Here is a 15,845-nt window from a genome sequence, read left to right as displayed (position 1 = left end):
TCTACTACTTTCTCCATCTTTTCCTGCTTTTTCAGATTTTTTGAACTACTTCTACTTATATGTCCTCCTTTTCGTGATAAATGAAGCACCCTAGGAAAAACAAGAAGTAGTGTGGAAGGAGTTGCAGAAGCGAAAACAGCATCCCATGTCAAATGTCAAAAAACAAAAGCACCGAAAATGGACTTCTCACAGATTTCCTGTGTTTGGATTTTTAAAGGTGGGTGGCCCAAGGGACAAGATGTGAAGTGTGTGTGAAGTGTGTTCAGGTTTGTTTGTTCGGGTTGTATTACTCCACCACTGAACTATGAAAGAGTAAAAGAGGCAGAAAGGGAGGGAGAGGAGTGTGGTGAGACAAAATAGATGGAGGTGAGGGTGGGAGGGGGTGAAGTAAACAGAAGCAGAGGGGAGAGAAGAAAGGCTGGAAAGAAAGAGATATGAAAACAAGAGTATTGTAGCAGATGGGGCCAAGGGTTTACCTTGGAAACAGCGGTAGAGTAGAGGAACTGGGGGAGTACTCAGAAGGGGGCGTGAGCCAAGCTGGAGTTTATCACGGTCTCTGCAGACTGATGAGCGAGAGGGGTGGAGGGGTTCCACACACACTCACACACACACACACACACAGAGCAGCAGACACACTCCTCATGCTCTGTGGGGGGAAGTGATATAAAAGGGCTCCCAGGGAGAAAGAGCGGTCAGGCAAGAGTCTGATCGGCCGTCCTGCTCATTTCCACAGCGCTGTGCATCACTGAGTGTGTTTACGTGAGTGTGTGTGTGTGTGTGTGAGAAAGTCCACATGGGCATCAGAGAAAAGTCTCTACCACAAAGGAATAAACTGACAGTTTTTTTATGTTAAAGGGAAGTAAGAATTCACTGGTTTGGGGGAGTTGCTGAAGCCTGGCTGTTCTCAAACCTGAAAACGGTGTTTGATTTTCTCTTTTTTCGGTTCAGTTGTTTGCTCCTCAAGTTTTGAGTACTTTTCACTTCCACCACGGGAAGTCAAGAGGTGGCTCTTGATACTGCTTTTAGAAGGATTTGACCTGAAGCAGAGATTTTACTACCTGTGACCTGTCAGCGTTCTGAGCATAATTTTGTTTTGTTTTTTTCATTTTCCTTTTAATCATTTGACACATTAAGGCAAAATGGACGTCTCGTTTTTACCAGATATAGACTACAATCAGACCTATGTGGATGAGCAGTTTTACGCTGAAGACAATATCGATGGTTTTGGTATCACCATGGCCATTCTCTACCTGGTGGTTTGCATCCTGGGACTTGCTGGGAACTCCCTGGTCATTGTTGCCATTTTGAAATTGGACAAAATGTCATCAGCCACCACGGTGTACATTTTCAACCTGGCACTGGCAGACGGACTCTTTATGTTTGGTCTTCCCTTCATAGCCAGCCAGAACTTCCAGAACCACTGGATGTTTGGCGACATTGCATGCAAAGTGGTCATGGTGCTGGACGGCATCAATCAGTTCACCAGCGTCTTCTGTCTGACGATGATGAGCATCGATCGCTACATGGCACTTACCTACCCGCTTCGGTTCGCCCGTTGGAGAACTCCACGATGCGCCAAGATAGTTTCAGCGTTCCTGTGGCTGTTCTCACTCCTGACTATTCTTCCCATGGCTCTTCACTTCTCAGCAGAACGAGGTCTGTGTATACCAGAACTTGTTTCAGGCACCTGGTGGCTCGGCGTCCTCTCTTACACCTTCGTCATGGGCTTCGCTTTGCCATTCACCGTCATGACTGCCTCCTACACAGCGCTGCTGCTCACTTTGAAGTCCAAGCGGCTCCAAGCTACAACCCCAAACCCTGAGAGCCACCGGCTGGAGAAACAGGTCACCAAGATGGTGGTCGCAGTGGTGGTTGTGTTCGGCATATGCTGGCTGCCATTTTACACCTTCAACTTTTGCTCCTTGTATCAAAATGGCTTGGTCCTTACCTTTGCCCGGGCTTTTGAGGTTGTGGTCCTGCTGTCATACTCGTGGAGCTGTGCTAACCCCATCCTCTACACCTGCCTCTCTGAAACCTTTAGGAGGCATTTCCGCACCCTCCTCTGCCCCACCACCAAGACGTCTCCCAGCATGCAGTGCAACACTGAACGGTATGACCTTACCAACACAGATGTGCGGGATATCACAATTCTGGCATAGAGAGATGACAAAAAACTGATACACCATGTAACTCTATTTCTAGTAATGATGCACCGTATTGTGCTTTTCAGCTTCTTCAAGCTGAAATACTCATCTGAGGGACAATTTCTTTATATGTCATTAAATCTAATTTTGCTTTTTTGGCTTCATGAATAACTATTATATTTACTCTATCTTGAAATCTGTTGAAGGTACATTATTTTCCTTGAAAAAGAAAGCTGTATATGAGCTGTCTTCTTGTCCAATTAATTGTCTTTCTGTCTTTCTGTCATACTGTGTGTTTACAAGGTGTAAATTTTGTTCATCACTGTCTGAAATGCAGTTATTTGAACAGGTGTCTCAGATTTTGGGGTTTTCAAACCACTTCTATTGATCACAGAGTGTCCTGTTCGAGTACTGACTGTAAATTTTACTGTCAAGCCGAAGAGTTGACTCTGTCCTCCCTGTGGAAATAGAAATGTTGACTTTGTGCTTTCCAGTTTGTCAGGAAGAGTTTCTTATGCCAAAAAGAAACTAAAAGGCTCATCAACAGCATAATTCAATTCGATTTAGAGGATTTACATAGCACACTCTCTTTCTGACAAATCCTGAGTCTTGATAGAGTACAGAACCATGTGTACTCTGTCTGAGTCAGATGTTGTATAATTTGCCTTCGCATAACTCACCCTTCAAACAACCTGCTCTATTGCACCTCCTCTTACACTGCATTTCACTGAACTGATGAAATGAGGCACAAGAGGGATGAAGTGTGGACAGGTGGAGTGTAAACAGTCTTAACATGGGTCACATGCTGGAGGCCAAGCACACACACACACATACACACACAAACCCCTACTAAACAGCTGGATGATGTCCCAGCACTTTAAAAAAAGGTAGGAGGGCATCAGATGTGTGTTTGTGCCTGGGTGGCCATGTGCATGCACCTGTACACATGCATGTTGGGGACTGTGTGAGCCTCTGGCTAGCTGTGGTATTCTACTTGATCCTGACTTACCTAAGAGGATTTCCAAACCAGCCAAAGGCCGAAATAAAAAGTGAACTCTTTGAAATGAGTAAAAACAACCCATGACTTTTCTTTTCTTAAAATGTCTTCATTATCTGCATCACTATTTGATCTTGAATAAATACTTGCTTTTTGATGTTAGGTGAAAAGATTTAATCTGAAAATTGTCAGCAGTTAATGAAAGCAGTCTTGTCTTTAGCTTGAGGAATGTTGATGAATTCATTCTGATGTTATTCAATGTCACTGGAAAGGCTTTCATAAAGTCACACAGTGGTGTGTAATCAATCAATTTCTGTGAAAATATAACAGTCACCTTGATTGAAATGATAACAACATGCTTTTTTTCCATTTATTTCAGCAATGTGGTTTTGGTTCTAGGTTCTATTTTCCTCTGGGGTTAGCACACATACAGGGTGATCAGATTTAAAGGGGAAAGATTTGAAAAACAAGTAGGAATCAGGTGTAAACACACCCAAGATGAATGGGTGGATCTTATTAACAGCACTTGGCTCAACACTAAACACTACCTTTACACAGATACTTGTATACCTTGTCAAAAGTGGATTGTCAGAATGATTATCAGTGATGCAAATGTGTAGAAATGGGAAAAAAGATGTGTGCGACAATCTGTATTTTGCTTCGAGAAACAATCTGATGTGTATTAGAGAATAACATTGTTGATAATACATTGTCGATTAACTCAACATAGCTGTATTGAGATTGTGACTCAAAATATGGGACTGGACATTATTAGATACTATATATAAGTGCTATTGTCAGATGTGATTGCTATATTGTTTGTAAATAAATATTTTTTCTTGAGTTTTATCGTCATTTCTGCTTCCTACTATATATCTGAATGAAATACATGAAATCACATTATGTATTAGATTCATGAACAGACTTGAAAATGACCACCACGCAATCACGGTTGTTGTGTTAAGTATCTGCTGTAAGTACATTTACTCAAGCACAAATTTTGAGGTACTTCACTTAAGTATTTCATTTTTATGCAACTTCACACTTCTACCCCAGTGAATTTCAGAGGGAAATATTGTTTTTTTTTTCATCCACTACATTTTTAACAAGTGCAGTCAGTGATACGGTTCGGATTAAATATTAAAATTCCATTAAAAATATGCTAAAATGTGAAATCTATTTTCATTGGTAAACATTGAACCAGTGGTTCCCAGCCTTGTTCACTTGTGACTCCCCTACAAAAAACCAGTTGGCTCCTCTTATCACTCTCCAGATGTCTATGAGTAGTTTGGAGCTCCACCAAGGAGACATTTCCTTTTTAAACATCTCACAATGGTTTCAAAAAGACTAGAAAAAAATAAAAAATAGTACAGCAGATTTTTTTTCTCAGTTCTAGCCCATTAATCACATCACAACCTCTCTAATATATCCTGGGAACCTTTGGAGCAGGGCTGACCTCTCATTTGGGGAACTCTGAACAATCTAAATGTAAAGTAGTTAAAGTTTGCTCCACCTCAACCAGCTACAACAGTAAAATCCTGCTTACACATCCATGTATCAGAATTACCAATTTAATAGTGTAATACATCATAATATATCAGTCACAGGGGCATTTCTTTAGCTGAACAGGTCATTCAGCTTTCAATACTTTATTTATATTTTGATAATAGTATATTATTACTTTAACTTCTATTTTAATGCAATCTATTTGTAACATTGCATTTCTACATTGTTTTATTGGTAGTTTTACTTAAAGGTACCTAGTGGAGTTTTTGTCCACTAGTAGTGCTGTTGAGCTGCTTTCATGCGGGGGTCCCTGTTTTAAAAGCCACCGTATACAGACTCTATTGTAGAAAAATAGTTGTTCAAATGCTGAAATAGGCTGGTACACGTTTGGTTTTCCAAAATACCATGTTCCTCACAGGCTGCAAGATCAACAAACAAACAGGGTGTCTTCACAACCGTCTACTCTGATTCTTTCCCCTAAAGGGCATTCTGTGGACTGGAAAGACTCTGTAAATTTCAAGCCTGCTAGCTGAGACCAACTAGCAGACCGACTTGTTTTTAAAAGAGCTAATAAACTCTGCCACATCCATGGAAAGTTTTAAAGAAGCTCAAGTGCCAACGGCAAAGAAGAATTTGATGGACAGTGAAGTGCCAGAGGAGATCAAGTTCAGTGACACTAAAGCCTGAAACATTCACAACATGATATTATGGCACAGCACTGATTATATCTCACAGTGAAACAGTCTTGGAAACTGTCTTGATGTGATACCATAAACAGGCTTGATTTCAAAATGATGGTATCAATTAAAGTTAAGGTTTAATGACTTGGATTTATCCCAAAAGATGTCATTTTAATAATAGACATCAAATAAAAGAAAGAAGGAAATTATAATTAACAGGTTTCTGGTGTCAGATTAATATAACCAGATTGGTGGATTTTGAAAATGAAAGCTCTATTTCATGTTATATCTTTTAAATCTAAGCAGTTAATGCCTCACAGTGGGATACTGCAACTTTATAAATAGAAATGAGTCATAAGGTGTTCAGGTTTACCTGAGGGGGTCATTGAGTTCTTGGTAATGCAATCTGTCTCTGAATATTGTGGTGGGGTAGGGTGAGGTGGTGGAGTTCAGGGAAGGGAGAGTTTGGGGCATGTGTGCTACTCTGTGTCATATTCCCTCTGGCTCCACCTAACCTGAAGTGCCTTGGGGTGAAGTTCTTTAAATGGCCACTAGATGGCTGGCTGTTTGTCTCACGTGTGTCTTGATTTCAATTATTATTATATTTTTTCATTAGAAAGATATCGAAGTCTTTAGTCCCGCTCAGAACAAAGCAGAAAATAGCTTCTTTGTGAGTCATTATGATTTCTTTTGAAAATGCCACCACAAACATGTCAAATGCCAAGACATCTTTTTCTTTTTAACTTTCAAAAGGAAGCCAACTCAAAAACTGCAGCGCACCATGGGGCCTCAGTTGGGTTGAGTTAAGTTAAACTAATTTGTCAGCAAATTATCACAGCTTAAAAAGTACTTTAACTTTTCATTAAAGGTTTAAAGATAAGTTGACTTGGGTGATGGGTGGGGAATGTTTACATTGAGGTGTCTCACTGTACATTTCAGGTGTGGCTTTTGTTACTTGTGTATCTTCTCTGAGCCCCTCTCTCAGCTCCACCCAGGCTCCCTCTCGGTCACTTTAGTATTGATGTCACGGTAAAAATAAATAAAAATGGATGACTAAGAAGTGCCTTCAAAATTTGTCTCATGTTTCCTTTTTGAATTTCTTATAAAACTGTATTTGTGTCACAGTATTCATCTGACTCTCATAGTCTCCATATTAGCTTCAAACATGGGTCTATTGCACATTTTCTTTTATAGGATAACTAGAGCTATTTGAAAATGAAGTATTTAGTATAAATTGCATGCATTATTCATTATACACATTGTAAACAATGACAGGCCACTAATTAGTGAAATCTGTGAGGTATTTAGTGTCAGTGGTGTCAACTGTGGCTTTACAACACCCTTATATCCCTATACATAAAATGAGAATTGATAAAGTGCAACAACAAAAAAGTTCACTCAAAGTTACTGGCTTTGAACGCAGTCAAAACAAGTCACTAAGTCTTCTAACTTCATAGAGGTCAGGGGTCAAAACCTAGAATGTGAACAGTTTACAAAAGTGGCATAACTAATAAATAACACACAGGCAACTATTCAGTGAATTCTTTACAGCTTCACCGAGCTCAGACCACCATAGAACTAACACCATCTCCAAGAGATTATACAAATATACTAGATTGTTTTTCCAGTTTGTATATTCCTTGATGAATGTAATTGCTGAGTTCCGTCTGCGGTGTGGTCTTGGCAACAAAAGCACTTCAAGTTTAGAGAAAGATTGTGGTTAAAATTGTTTAAATTTCCATACAGATATTTGCTTCAAATCACTGCACACTTCTCTCTATATTGATTTAATCTTGAAAAAGAGTCTTTAAAAAGTTTAATAATGCTGTAGTTACTGCCAGCAGATACTGTACTGCAAGTTCAGATATTTTGGGAGATTACTTATCATTAACCATTTACCTTGCTCATTCCGTATCAACATATTTACAACTTGCCAGATCCGATAATTAACCACATTTTCTAATGATGTTGACAGAAACCGTAATTTAAGCGCCATTAGGTTTCCTTCTAAACATATTTTTTCACTGTTGCAACTTAGTCAAGCATAATGTCTAGCAAGCATGATGGCTCGTTTTGCTGAAAGGGACCGTAGCTTTTGATAAGTCGACTGATAGCAAGATACGAGAATCGGTTGTGGAGCAAGCGTCACGTAAACAGCTGGCGGAGGACAAATAAAGGAATGCTTAAGAATGAAAGAGTGGGGTTTTCCTGGTTCATTTAGAGTGTCTGTTTTTCTAGCAGAACATACTGTGTTGTACAAAGCATTAGCAGCTTTTTAATACTATATAAACTACATACCAACGATAAACCGCTGCGCTGCATAACTACACGATCCAGCAAAATGTGTGGTGTATAATACAATTAACAGCCATTCAGTCAAATGTGCAGAAAGATATACAAGATGTATAAGGTATTGTTACACCACAGTCCAAAAGGTCACACTGATTAAAAGGTCTCAAGTGTGTGTTTGTGTGTGTGTGTGTGTGTGTGTGTGTGTGTGTGTGTGTGTATACTGTATGCCTGTGTTGGTGGTAATTAAAAGCACTGGCCGACAGCAGTTATATTCATTGATCCTCTTTACTCTGACTGATTCAGCCGTCACCCTCTACATGTAATTAAGACCAGATGAAAACTGCCGGAGAGGTTCCTCAGTAAAGAATATTGATGGGACCCCTGAGAGAAAGAGAGAGTGCATGTGTGTTTCTGTGTGTGGATGTGCGGATTTGTCCACGACATGAGTGGAGGAGCAGAACAGTAAAAGGTCAATTCATCCATTTATATATCCACTTGCTGTCAGACATTTCTTCATATCTTTCTCCATATCGCCTTTTTGATTGCCACCTCTGCCTTCCTTTTGTCTCCTTCTCCCCCTCCCTCCCTCCCTCCCTCCCTCCCTCCCTCACTCACATCATTTCCCAATAAGGGATTGATCTTTTTAATCTGTAATTCCTATTTCATATTGATTGTACAATTAGCCAAAATTTACATGTTTATGACAAAAACAAGCTGCTGCTGAGCAGGGGGACAGATGGAAATTGTTGTCACTCTGCTATAACAACAATAATGTGAAATATGAACTGAGTTAATGCTTTTGCCATGACAGTGTTTTGCAATTTTTGAAATTACTTTGACATCTGCTCAATGGAGAAGATGTTGGCTCCAGTCAAAGGTTTGTACAGCACATGTACAGAAGCAGCTTTGTTTTACTTGCTTAACTACACCTGCCCTTTGCCTCTAATTCCATTTTTCAAGGAGCATTACTGGGAACCTGAAGTTTCGTGCTTTCCAGCTGTTGTAGGAATCTTCAGAAGAAAGACAGAATCTAGTAACTAGTGAATGAGTTTTGAGCAAGTTGTTTAACATGACTTTTGTACAATCTGCTATGTTTCCAAAGTTCTATTTATATTGCAGTGGTTTATTTAATTTGATTTCCACCAAAGCTCTGTGTTCTTGTAAAGTACATTTTGTCTTTTTTGAAGTTTAGAAATGAATAAAACGCAGTCATTAAAAGTGGGTTATAATCTGCTGAAGGCATGGTTTGTGGTTGAGTCAATACAAGATGGTATTGTCAGTTGAAAAATTGGAGTATCCGATGCTTGACTTTATTTTCATACCCAACCTAATTTGGTTGTGATCCATTTGTGTGGATTATTAGAAACACCTGCTGTACTAATGTATTAGACAGCTGCTGCTATGGTTATAAAGAACATACACAATGTAGAAGAAAAAATAACTCCTAATGCCTTTTTATTCATGTGACATGTGATGATTTAATTTTTTCATTTAATATGTATTGTTTTTACACTTTTGCATTTTTAAAGGTATCATTTCATATTTATTGCCTGTTTTTTGCAAAACCTAAGGTGCAAGACAAAAGCGTTGATGTTTGTAAATTAGATAAGAAGGAGACTTTAGCAGGGAAGCTAATGTTGGTTGTTCACTGTCTACAGATCTTGTGTTGTGTATCAGGATGCAATCAGGCTCAGTATGACTGTCTGCTCTGCCTATGATCAAACGCAACATTATTGCATTATGCAAGATTTGATTTAGTGTATAGACATAAGGACTCAGGCCATTTTTTTAATGAAAAAACTAGCCGATGCATTCATTACTTCTTAGCTGGATTATTGTAATTCATTATTATCAGGCTGTCCTGATAATAATGAGTCGTTAAAGACTATCCAGCTGGTCCAGAATGCAGCTACAGTACATGTGTACTGACCAAAACTAGAAAGAGATTATATTACTCCCATTTTAGCTTCGCTGCATTGGCTTCCTGTAAAATCCAGAATAGAATTCAAAATCCTTCTCCTCACTTTCATAGCTCTTAATGGTCAGGCTCCATCATATCTTAAAGAGCTCATAGTACCATATCAACATACTAGCACACTGCACCAGCATGCAGGCCTGTTAGTGGTTCCTAGTGTCTCTAAAAGTAGAATGGGGGCCAGACACTCTCTCTACATTTCAGAGTAGCCTTAAAACTTTCCTTTCTGATAAAGCTTATAGAGCCGGCCAGACTTGCCTTGGACCAGCTCCTAGTTTACGCTGCCATAGGCTTAGACTGCCGGGGGGACTCCCATGATGTGCATGATGCATGATCCTCCCTCCATCTATCAATCCATTTACATTCATGCACTATTAATGCATTCACTAAGTTAAACCTCTTCCCCGGAGTTGTCTGTGCTCTCTTGTCTCACAGGTAACCTGGGGGTGTCCACGTTCAGGACCTCAAAGATGTTTGGAGCTCATGACTACTTTTTACACTCCTGTTATTTTCAATGTTGATTGATTGTCACTGTGCCTGTCTCTCTCTCTTACTCAACCCCAACCGGTCAAGGCAAACAGCCACCCGCTTAGAGCCCGATTCTGCCTGAGGTTTTTTCCCGTTAAAAGGGAGTTTTCCCTTGCTGCTGTTGCCAGTGCTGCTCATGGGAGAATGTTGGGTCTCTTTAAATTATATCAGAATGCAGTCTAGACCTGCTCTATATGTAAAGTGACTTGAGATGACTTTGTTGGGGTGCTCTATAAATAAAGACTGATTGACTGAATTAAAGAATTTAAAAGATACATTCCTCCCTGTTGTGTTTTTTTTTTTTTTTTTTTTAGTGGCTCTTCTTGAAATATGTGGTAGTGCAATACTGTTATTACTGTTGCTGCAGTATGTCAGTTCATATGATATCTGCTGTGACTTGTCTGACCTATTCAGTAAAGTTATATTTCTGCAAATAGCTAACCAACAGGGAGGCAAATATATATAATATGCATCTCAGGGTCATGCATGTATATTCAATTATTTTTCTGCATTCATTTTTTAAGGCCAAGGTCAGTGTTGTTTCACATGAAGCCTTACATCTGGTGGAGAGCATAGTAAAAAATATATTACAGGGAAAAAGCAAAAGTGCTGCATAAGGTACCATTGAATATAATCAGAAAATATATCTAGCTATAATAATGTGTATTAGCAGCATTCATCAGTTATCCAATTGTATCCCAGAAAAAAATAGTTGTCGACTGGTATGTGGGCTGGTCTTGATAAAAGTCCAGGCCTGAATTTTGGTTCCAGTTAATCCCTACAAAGAAAGCTTCAATACACAGTATATAATGTGTACTTGAATTTAGTGATACAGAGACAGTTTGATTACATATAGTACATATCTCCTTTCAAAGCCATGTTTGTGCCAATCAAACAATCTGAGATCTTTTTGATTCCTGTGAAAAACAATCTGTATGTGTACACTGATCAACTTTTGACATGTGCAGGGGGTTCACAATGTTCTCATCAAGTTAACAGTTCTTTTTTTATACACAATCAATCAATAAAATTGTTGAAATATAAAATAAATAAACTTCTGATGTCTTACACATGCATAGCCAATGACCCCAAACAAGAGAGACATAATAGATCAATATGGAGCAATAGCCAGGATTTGGTCTTGGTAGAAAAAAGCAGAGGTAGAGGCCTTTAGCCCTTAGAGGTGCAAAGTCTCGCACTATCTTCTTTCTGTTATTTGGGAGATATCAGAGGGAGAAAGTGCTGGCGTGACCAGAAAATTGATTTTTCATTCAGATGAAAGCTGCGCTGACACATATCTGATCCTTTTCAGACTATTTTTTCACCAAGGCATGTGAAAACAAGTCGATTCTTTTTACATGTTCGTGATATATAATTTTAGCCGCATCTGAGCAATAAAAACAACCTATAATTTGTTCACTTTCACAAAGCCTGCATTAATGTGAGCCTGAGTGTTCCCTTTAACCAATTGTTTTCAGAATGAGTTTCAAAGTGATTGATATCTGCACTCTTCCTTTTAGCTGTTGAAGTGACTGCTATTCTTTTTGAAATCAAAAGTAGACCCAGAAAATGTTCCTGCTGCATACAAACACTAAATTGGTGTTTCGACAGGGTCATTGAAGATTTTCTTTTGAATGATATTCCTTTTGTTATGTGTGTGTGTTGGGGTATGTAATGTACACAGGAGATATTTTTGGAGTAAAAACAAGATAAATGACGTTTAGTGTCTTGACCACGGACACTAGAGAACAACAAAATCTCTTTTTGTCTGTCCTTTTTGTGGATGTTTTTGTTTTCTTTTTGTATAATCTGAAAAGATATTTTTCCACTTCACTGCGTCCAAAACTGACCAAACCATCCATCTCAATTCACATGCTTCTCAGGAGGGAAACAACATCATTTAAATTCCCACTGGAAATGGTCCCAGGATCATGCAGAGGGCAGTACACAGGACCAAACAGTTTATCAATGCTGCATGGGGATACGATGATGAGCCAAGTCTCACAGTGATAAGGTATTGAGTTTGGGCTAGTGTGTCCCCAAAGGGCTCCATAGGCCCTTCAGTTGAGGCTTGTTATAGAAATAGAAAACAGAAACATGCCTATTTATTGCAGATGATTAGCTGCTACACGCTGATAAAGGTTATTGAACTGCCAGAAGGGGCCGTGAATATTCAGGCAATTACCGCTGGAGTCTCCCAGTCAATTGGTCAATAAGTTGGTTGATAAGCTCATGACCAGATTCTAATGGGTCGCACAATTAAGTCACTGTTACACCCACTACCTAATGCATCTTAACGCTGGTTGCCACCCGCCATAAGACAGAAGAAATGAAAAGACAGTGGTGCACAGCCAGTGGATGCCTGAGAAGACAACTGCCATTCAGAATGTGTCAGATCGCGGGGCAGAAGCAGGACAGCTGCCTGGAAGAAGAGAGGCCTTTGGCTGGGCTTGTCAGGCTCAGAGATAGCATTGTCTTTTTGATTAGGAGTGATGAATTTATGGCTTACAGCAACTCAATATATGTTGACCCCGGATTTTGTTTGTCATCTAGTGTTGTGCTAGTCTAGTGCTGCCAACACTCGATATCACATGTAAAACAATGTAGCGTGCTAACTATGCTACGCCATTAGCGGCCCACCCTCATTTTACCTCATTTATGTGCACTTGTTTTATTTCATGTCAGTGTGAGAGTCTCTACTGTGTTTTGTTGTCATTTATGGTCAAGCTAGTTTCTCTCCTCTACTTTGCTATTGTGGTTGGCCTGGGTGTGCGTCACTCAGACAAAGTTGAGACGCACAAAACGGTCCATTTAAGGCAATGAAACAGAAACAGCTGTATGCATGGCTGTTACAGCTGTAACTAGGTGCCTTAAAACATTATGTCATAATATATTATGACTTTGTTCATTAAAAATTTTAATTTGTGATGTAAAGCAACAATTTGTACACAGTGAAAATTCCCAACTGTAGTGTATAGTAGCCTGATACACCTCCAATGGTTCCATCATGCATCCATTTCACTGGGATTTTCTTATTTTTAGAAATTACCCTTTATACCAGAATGTTTTTAAAGAGGATATAATCACAAATCTAGATGTAGTGACTTCAAGAAAACAAGGGATGTCATATTTCATTAATATTCATTCATCAATGACTGAAATGCACCAAATTACTTTTAAAGCCTGATTCAATCTTCTCTAAATTGCCTCATTCCAAACATGCAGGATTTATTAATTTTCAACATCAACCCAAACATCATTTTGACATTGTTACACAGTGAAAAAAATCATATTAGACGAGCTTATGAAAAACTTTTTAAAGTGGTGACTTTGTAAGCAATTTTCTGAAAGTATGTAGAAAAATAGGATTAAGGCTATTTATGAAAGAACTTTGGTTGTTTGTGGTAGAGTCTGGCATACACATAAAGAGGGAAAAATAGAAAGAGAGAGACAACCATGAGTCACAGACTGCCAAAATTTAAAACTTGTAACTACATGTGTTTTGCACACTGGTTCAGGCCAGAAATCAAAATCTATTTAACATCGAAATATTTGCAGAGAGCACTCTACAAATATTTCGATATTTCAAGGGGCATGGGAAAGATTTCAAATATTGATTACACCGTTAAAAATTATAGGAATAACAAGATGCTCTTATGTTTGGGTTGGATTTGACGCCAACTGAAATTCCCGCCAGTCACTGTCTGTCATCTGCTTGACCTCAGACTTACACATACGTTAACACAGTGTGACAAAGACATTAACAATCACCACAGGAAAACAACTCTCAAATAGGGCAGAGTGGTTATTTTGTTATTTGTCATTTGCTACGTGACAAAAGTCAACCAATAGTGCAGCTCGAGTTGTTTACTGAACAGGCTTGTCACATAAAGAAAGAACTTGCTGAAGATAAAGAAAATTGTTTTGTCAAAGTGATTTGCACTAATTTCTTTTTGTCTGTAACACCGCACAATGAAGTGGTATTTGACTAGAGGAACTCAGCCTGTTCTGTCGGTGTCAGCCAGGTTCTGTCCTCTGAATCAATACGTTGTCAATGATTTCTCAGCTTTTGAAGTCAGGGCTGCCTGTAGGTGAAATGTTCTTCCACTGTGGACTCATGGGGTCAAAGCACTTTTACAATCCTGGTTGTTTATTTCCAGCATACATTTAAAATGTTTCTTTCTGTCCTGATTGTAGTTAAAAAAGTTACTTTACAATAAATTTCTCCTGGTTGTGAGATTAAAGCTCTTAGATGTTCAGTCAGAGTCAGCCTGTACATCTTGTATGTCTGTTCAGTCTTTGAGGATCAAGGATTTATACTGATAAGACCTGAATCAAATGGACTGGAGAGGTTTATGAACTTTGATGACTCACCTCTGAGCTTTGATAAGAGGGAAACATATCAATTACAGGCTGCTTTGTTGTCCTTCAAGCGTTTGTTGCTTAAAGGCTTCCAGTGGCTGTTTTTGAAATTTCCTGTCTGGCTAACAGTGTATGTTGTTCACTACACTTTAATGTGAATTTCTTTTTGTTTATGGCCAAATACCTGCAAAACTGATAACATTTCCCTCAGTCTCAGATAGAGTTCTAAAATGCAAAATTAAGAAGCTAAACATGGGTCCTGCAACACATCAGATGTCAGCATTGTCATTGTGACCATGTTAGATTGCTGATATTACCATTTAACTGACTTTAGAGTACTCCTATAAAATCAAGCTGCAGATGAATGTCCAACCCCATTAATATAAAGTGTTTATAGTAGAAAGATATTTTCAACTATTATTTGCCTTCTATGTATTGTTAGTCTTTTTTTGTTATTGTTCTAGCTCACTGTGTCTCTGTTTCTGCTATAATCAGTACTTAGGGACTCAATTTTGTTCTTAAACTTGAGAGGCTGAACATTAATCTCTATTAGGTGACTGTTGTGCATAATGTAGCAATTGCTATTTTATTTACACTAGTCCAGCATTCAAAATGTCCCTTTTTGGTATGGGTTTCTCAATACCTAGAGAGAACAGTACCTTTGAATAGTAATAGTGATAGGGAATAGTAGAGTTTAACCCTCTGAACATTGTTAATACATTCTATATGGTCATTCGTATCACTAAGGCTGTCCGTATTTCTGCTGGTTGACTCCTCATACTTGTATATGTTTCTTTAGAACTGCTCATCCAAATAACATCACACTCAACACTGCATTTCCTTGGGTCCTCAGCAATGTACCTGCCAAGTGTGAAGTCAATCAGATAAACGGTTTTCAAGATATGCAAAGGACACACATACAGAAAAAAACTAACTAGCTAAACTCATTAGCTTATTCCACAGGTGAGAAAACGTCTTTCATTTGCAAGTCATGAGTAAGTCTAAACTCTTCACTCCTGAGTCACATCCCAAGTCAAGACCAACAAGGCTCTAGTCATGTCCAAGTCCTAAATTTGTTTTTTTGAGTCCTCCTTAAGTCATATTATATGATGCACTGACTGGAGAGCACTTTTAATTTTGTTGTACCTGGTGACAATGACAATAAAGATCTATTCTATTCTATTCTATTCTATTCTATTCTATTCTATTCTATTCTATTTTGCATCCTTCACCAAATTTAATGCAATTTTAAACTTTTTAACAAAATAGACTGTAATACACTGTGGTAAGGCTATATAAATAGTGATAGTGATCATACTCATTACTTTCTTACTTACTTACTTCATAACATTGAAAAGCTA

At 38.6% G+C, this 15,845-nt stretch overlaps 1 protein-coding gene across 1 annotated transcript; it reads left to right on the top strand.

Annotated features, from left to right (window-relative positions):
* Nucleotides 1-778: 778 nt before the first annotated feature.
* LOC128381753 (somatostatin receptor type 5) lies at nucleotides 779-2,178 on the top strand. The gene has a single exon (XM_053341788.1). It carries the CDS (start codon nucleotides 1,140-1,142, stop codon nucleotides 2,157-2,159), a length of 1,020 nt encoding a protein of 339 aa, XP_053197763.1. The 5' UTR covers nucleotides 779-1,139; the 3' UTR covers nucleotides 2,160-2,178.
* Nucleotides 2,179-15,845: the final 13,667 nt, after the last annotated feature.

The sequence above is a fragment of the Scomber japonicus genome, chromosome 20 (genome assembly GCF_027409825.1).
Source record: "Scomber japonicus isolate fScoJap1 chromosome 20, fScoJap1.pri, whole genome shotgun sequence".
In the NCBI taxonomy this organism is placed as follows: Eukaryota; Metazoa; Chordata; class Actinopteri; order Scombriformes; family Scombridae; genus Scomber; species Scomber japonicus.
This window is presented reverse-complemented; position numbering and strand designations above follow the sequence as displayed.